General features: G+C 38.1%; 1 protein-coding gene across 5 annotated transcripts in view; it reads left to right on the forward strand.

Moving 5' to 3' along the window:
- Positions 1-66: 66 nt before the first annotated feature.
- The window catches only part of map3k7 (mitogen-activated protein kinase kinase kinase 7), a 49,756-nt gene continuing 43,493 nt past the window's right edge, over positions 67-6,329 (forward strand). For 2 of the 5 annotated variants that reach the window (XM_037980818.1, XM_037980819.1), the window contains exons 1-6: positions 71-713; positions 1,117-1,238; positions 1,328-1,438; positions 3,192-3,257; positions 3,339-3,384; positions 4,621-4,759. In XM_037980818.1, the coding sequence (XP_037836746.1) occupies positions 1,146-1,238; positions 1,328-1,438; positions 3,192-3,257; positions 3,339-3,384; positions 4,621-4,759 (455 nt within the window). In that variant the 5' untranslated portion in view covers positions 71-713; positions 1,117-1,145. Of the gene's footprint in view, positions 714-1,116; positions 1,239-1,327; positions 1,439-3,191; positions 3,258-3,338; positions 3,385-4,620; positions 4,760-6,329 lie in introns of all 5 variants that reach the window. The other 3 variants (XM_037980814.1, XM_037980816.1, XM_037980817.1) reach the window with 3 other exon arrangements.

Raw genomic sequence — 6,329 nt, forward strand, 5'->3', positions numbered from 1 at the left:
CGTCTTCTGCAGTAAAGTTAGACTCAGGCACTAATGTCGTTGTTAAGCAGCCTTATTATTAAAAGAAAAACACTTACCGATTAAATGTAACGCCGTCCGGACATTTTCCGTGAAGATTTGTGCAGAAAAATGCAGCATAAAAAGAAGGCATTCCTGTATAGATAAGCGCAAACGCGGAGCTGTATTACTGTCGTAAGATGGCGGCGTTTTAAGCTCATCCAAAGTCACGTGATGCCATGTCTATCCATATAAGTCATTGGCCAGCCCGCTCAACGAGGGGTCTACGTATTTATGTCTTATTTATTTATGGTGTAATGTGAGTATTGGGACCGGGCCATAATCATAAACGTTGTGTTCATGCGGACGGATTTGTAAGAAGCACACGTTTCCTGCCCTGTTCAGAGGGACAGAGATGTAAGGAACACACATTTCCTGACGGAGCTGCTGCGTTTCTGTGGAGGAAAACAGACTGAGGAAGTCAGCGAGACAAGTTGCGAAAAGTTATGTCTGGCTGTCTAGTGAATGGGAAGAGACGTTTTCTAAATATGGACGTTATTCTACGGCTTCCCGTACAGAAATAGTAGAAAATACCCCCATGTCCAGAGAAGCAGCGCTGGGGTTGGATTGTTGAAGCTCAGAAGTCCCGGTCGCTAGCATCAGCAACCAGGCTAAGAAGCTAAACGTAAGCTGGCTAGCTCTGCCTGAAGGCCTTGGTAAAGTACTCTTGTTTTGTTTGAAACTCTACAGGGGTAAATGTGACACTCTGGTTAGAACCACATTTATGCCCCGATGCTTGTATTTCAGTTTTAAATATACACATACACACATAAGCAAGTTTACAGCTTTCCACGAATAGTTTTTCTACTCTGTACAGCTTGTTTTAGCTCAGCTGGTTAGCCTACTGGTAAATAATAGTTTTAACCTATTTTGACAGCTCGCAACCTAAAATGAATTCAAAGTAGGTAATATATGTATTATTTGGCTAATTACCCATCCTGTTTGGATATGTCTTTCTTCCTAATACACTTGTACCGATTTATTTCTGTGTTAAACATGTTTTACTACAGCCTCGTGGTTAGTTATATGATAATAACATTTAACTTCCTCTTTCTCTAGAGTTAGTTACTAGCTAAACTTGGCTAGTAATGTCTCAAACGTTACAATCCTCCGATATGCTGGAAACACCACCTGGATATCCATTTGAAGAAATCATTTATGAGGATATTGAAGTTGAAGAGGTTTGTTGCGTCTCATCCAAATAGCCACAGTGAAGCACAACTGTGCCAATACAGTTTTATCTGATGAGTAATAACATTATTGTTTGAAGGTGGTGGGGAGGGGAGCTTTTGGGGTTGTCTGCAAGGCCAAGTGGAAAGGCAAAGATGTTGCAATCAAGACCATCGAGAGTGAATCGGAGAGGAAAGCCTTTATTGTTGAGGTATTGTCTTTTCCTTTGTGTGTGTGGGTATGTATGTGTAAGTAAATATATATTGTGTGTGTGTGTGTATAAATATACAGTTGAAACCATAAGTTTGCATTGAAGAGAGAATGTCTTTAAGACAATTTTTATTAATTTCTTTAAAGTCAAAAGTCTAAATATACTCCATTATTATTTGGCACCATTGCCCTTAAACTGTCTGACTTGGGTCAAACATTTTGGATATCCTTCCACAAGCTTCTCACCATAGTTCGTGGGAATTCTGGCCCATTCCTTCTGACAGAACTGGTGTAACTGAGCCATGTTTGTAGGCCGCCTTACTTACATATGTCTTTCCAGCTTTGCCTATAAATATTTGATAGGATTGAGATCAGGGCTTTGTGATGGCCACTCCAAAACATTGACTTTGTTGTCCTTCACCCACTTTGTAACCAGTTTGGCAGTATGCTTCGGCTCATTGTCTATCTGAAGACCCATTTATGCCCAAACTTTAACTTCCTGGCTGATGTCTTGAGATGTTGCTTCAGTATTTCCACATAATGATCTTTCCTCGTAATGCCATCTATCTAGGTGCACTAGTCCCTCCTGCAGCAAAACAACCCTACAACATAATGCTGCCACCCCCGTGTTTCACAGTCGGGAGTGTACTCAATCTTGCAAGCTTCCCCCTTTTCTCCTCCAAACATAACGATGGTCATTATGGCCAAACAGTTCAATTTTAGTTTTGTCAGACCACAGGACATGTCCCCCCAAATGAAGGTCTTTGTCCCTGTGTGCATTTGCAAACATTAATCTGGCTTTTTTATGTTTCTTTTGAAGCAATTGCTTCTTCCTGGCAGAGTGGCCTTTCAGCCCATGTCGATACAGTACTCGTTTTACTGTGGATAATGACTCACTCTTACCAGCTTCAGCCAGCAGCTGCACCAGGTCTTTTGCTTTTGTTCTTGGGTTTATATGCACATTTCGGACCAAAGCACAATCATCTCTGGGACACAGAATTTGTCTCCTTCCTGAGCGGTATGATGGCTGGACATTCCCATCTTGTTTGGACTTGCATATAATTGTTTGTACAGATGAACGAGGCACTTTCAGGTATCTGGAAATTGCACCCAAGGATGAACCAGACTAGTGTAAGTCCACAATTCTCTTCCTGATATCTTGGTTGATTTCTTTTGACTTTCCTATGATGTTACACAAGAAGGCAGTGTGTTTCAGGTGTGCCTTAAATTACATCCACAGGTGTGTCTCTAATTAACTCAGATGTTATCAATAAACCTATCAGAAGCTTCCAAAGACATGACTTCAAATGTCCCAGATTGTTTAATGGCATAATAATCTTAGTGTATTTAAACTTTTGACTTTGAAGAAAGTAATAAACATTGCCTTAAAAACATTCTTTTTTTCATTGTTCTGGCATTTAGCAAATATAAATAATTTAAAAAATCCTAATTGACCGAAAACAGGAAAAGTTTATTCAGATTTCACGTCAGACAGTGTGAAAAAAATGTATGTTTTTATATAGTGTATGTAAACTTCTGGTTTCATCAGTATGTGTGTGTGTGTGTATATAGATATGTGTGTATATATATATGTGTGTGTGTATATATATATATATATATATATATATATATATATATATATATATATATATATATATATATATTGATTCCTTTTCAATTCACCTTTCTGTTGCTCTGACAGTGACTGATCTGATCTGATTAAATTGTATTTCCTGTTCTCTGTTTGTTTGCAGCTCAGACAGCTTTCTCGTGTAAACCACCCAAACATTGTGAAGTTGTATGGCTCCTGTAAAAGCCCGGTAAATTAGGACTCTCGTGTACCAACTGAAATTTCAGTCTGTGTTTTGTAGCAATATTTTATGGTCATGTTCCTCCTTTAGGTCTGCCTTGTGATGGAATATGCAGAAGGTGGATCATTGTACAATGGTGAGTCCGGATGTTTTTCCAGATAATCGCTTTTTATATTAATAAAAATCATGCATATATGAAAAGCATCTTTGTTGACTCTACAATTTGCACAAGCAGTTGCTTGTCTGATTCCTTGTTGAGCTGCACTAACTGCTGTTTTCTTGGTGTGTGTAAGAAGTTACATGCAACAATAATTTATATCACACAGAGAAGCCAGCACCGTAGAACCATTATCAGTAGGTTTTACTCTTTTTAGCACACGTAATTCAAGATAATTTTGTATTTTGAGTGTGTGAGAGATTTAAATATTGATTTTGAAGATATGTTCTCCTTTGGGTAAAAAGTTCTTTACCACTAAGATTTTATATTGAGTAACATTTTATAAAAAGTAAATAAATAAATCTCAAACTCCTTATATCAAACAAGAAATCACACCAAAGTTGGATTTTTTCCCCTCTTAGAGGCTAATCATCTGCAAGTGGAGGCAATTAATGTATAAATAAATAACAAATGCAGATTGAAGTCTCTATCATTTCTAAGCCAATTAAAGGCCTAGCATGTTTTGAAGGAATGCATATCACCTGCGGTCTTTCATGCCAGAATTTCAGATTTATAGCCATTTTGGGCAAAGCTTGAAAATAACGTTATGTGCAGTCTCTTGCAATGTTGCAAGTTTTAGTAAGATGTACTAGTGCTCAGGGTATGTGATGAGACTGACTCTCAGCTACTACCACATCAAATTTTAGTTAACTGTCTGTCAAACTGACTGAATTATAGCTATTTTTGTGTTGGTTAATGTCAGTTAACTTTGACAGTAATGCTGAATTGGATTGTCTCCTAAATTTGTAGATGTACACCTGACAATGACTTTCTGAGAGTTTCATTAAAATCTGTCTGGTGATTCACAAGATATTTTGCTCATAAGACAGACAGACAAACACACGCACTCAAGCAAAACTATAATTGTCTTTTTGTCTTTGGTGGCAGGTGATAATTTGAGCTGTTTAACAGACATTTTAACAACATGAGGAGCTCAGACAAGCTCCTTTAGTATTACTGAATGTCAATCACAGTTCCTCTGGGAACCACTGTGGGTATGTGACATCGATAACATTCATTTGAATTACAGAAGTAGTTTGTCAGGCATGTAGACTCGGGTCTAACGGTGTTAAAAAAAGATAATGGAGTACATGTGTTTGTTCTGTGAGAGTTTTTCTCAGTCTTGTGTTTGTGACCATGTTCTCTTGTCCACAGTTCTGCATGGTGCTGAGCCTCTCCCTTATTACACTGCTTCCCATGCCATGAGCTGGTGTTTACAGTGTTCCCAGGGGGTGGCCTATCTCCATGGCATGAAACCAAAGGCTCTCATTCACAGGGACCTCAAGCCACCCAAGTATGTTTCTCCTCCTCCACACACCATCCTGTCACATTTCACCATCACCAAACTGCTTTAGCCCATAGTAGACATGCTGTATTGAAATATTGCTTATACTGTATAAAATGGTTATAATCTTTGATTTTGTAATAGGGGATTCAAATATGATTCAGAGGGCTGTGATGTGATTCCAAAACAATTATACAAAATCACCCTTTAAACAATATCCTGAGCATATAATCTCTCAGATATAAAATAAACAAAATAATAAAATAAAACAATTTTTATTCAACAAGATTTGAATAATACCAAGATTGGGAACTAAATGAACAGTAAAATGAGTCAAAATGCTGAGTACAGTGCCACAAGATTCTGTGGTGATGGATGTCCATGTATCACACGGTAAAGCAGTCTACCTGCTTTCTTCACTGTTTTACCACTTTGTTTTGGTCCTGTTGTAGTTAGTGGGAATGGCTGCATTAGTATCTTCAACATAGAACGATCATTTTCTATCATGACTCCGAAAGGTACTACAAGGCTGGTATAACCTTAAGCAAAATACCAAAGTTTCATGGTACTAAAACAAAAAAGTTAATTTGCTTTTATTTAAAAACAAAAAAGTTAATTTGCTTTTATTTAAAAACAAAAATGCAATTACTATTTCTTTTGCTGCATAATTAATATTACGTATTGGTTAATAGTGATTATTTTACAGGTTTAATAGTATAATATGAAATAAAATATTTATAGTTATTTTAGTTGTAATGCACAGATATAAAGAAGAGAGTGACAGAACACAAGTGAATATTTTGACACTCACTGTTTAAAATCAGTGTCAGCTTTTTCATGAACTTAGGACAGATTTCTCTATTTGTTGCTTTGTCAGGTTTTCTACAGCAAGGCTTTTATAGTTACCACTAGATGGTGGTCTAACAATTCAGAAAAACATAAATCACCAATTCCAACACACACCTGACATGAAAACTCATGTTCAGTGTTATAACACGTGTTCCGGTTCAGTCTCTCCAGCTGCCTCTTCACTTGACTTCTAGAAACAGAAAACTGGGAGGGGGAAGCAAAGGGGGCAGCAGCATCTTCTGATTCGGTTGAAGACAAACTTGTGGAAGCAGAAGAGTCCATGACTGAGGTAGAGGATAAAACATCTGAGGTGTTACAGGAAGGCTGTGGGTCAAAGGAGGGTGGGGCGTCTGTTTGGCTGGGGGCAGGAGGGGAAGATGGTGAGCTTGTTCCTGAACTGAACCTGTTGATGTCCTCTCCATGTGGCTTGCAAAGAGAAATCCAATCAGTAGCATCAAAACAACCCTGTAGGGCTTCTTCAGCTTCCTGTGACCACTTTCTCACAGTCCTTTTTGTAACGGGTAGTCTCTGGACAAGGGGTTTATATTGTGGGCAGAGAAAAACAAGGTTGTGATCTGATTTACCTAGAGAAGGTCTTACTTTGGAAATATATGAATCATTGACATTTGTGTAAAACAAATCCAATGTCTTGTTTTCTCTGGTAGAGCAGCTGACAAACTGTTGAAACGTTGGCAGTGTGGCAGAGAGTGAGGCATGATTAAAATCACCA

The sequence above is a fragment of the Kryptolebias marmoratus genome, linkage group LG17, assembly GCF_001649575.2.
Source record: "Kryptolebias marmoratus isolate JLee-2015 linkage group LG17, ASM164957v2, whole genome shotgun sequence".
Classification (NCBI taxonomy): Eukaryota; Metazoa; Chordata; class Actinopteri; order Cyprinodontiformes; family Rivulidae; genus Kryptolebias; species Kryptolebias marmoratus.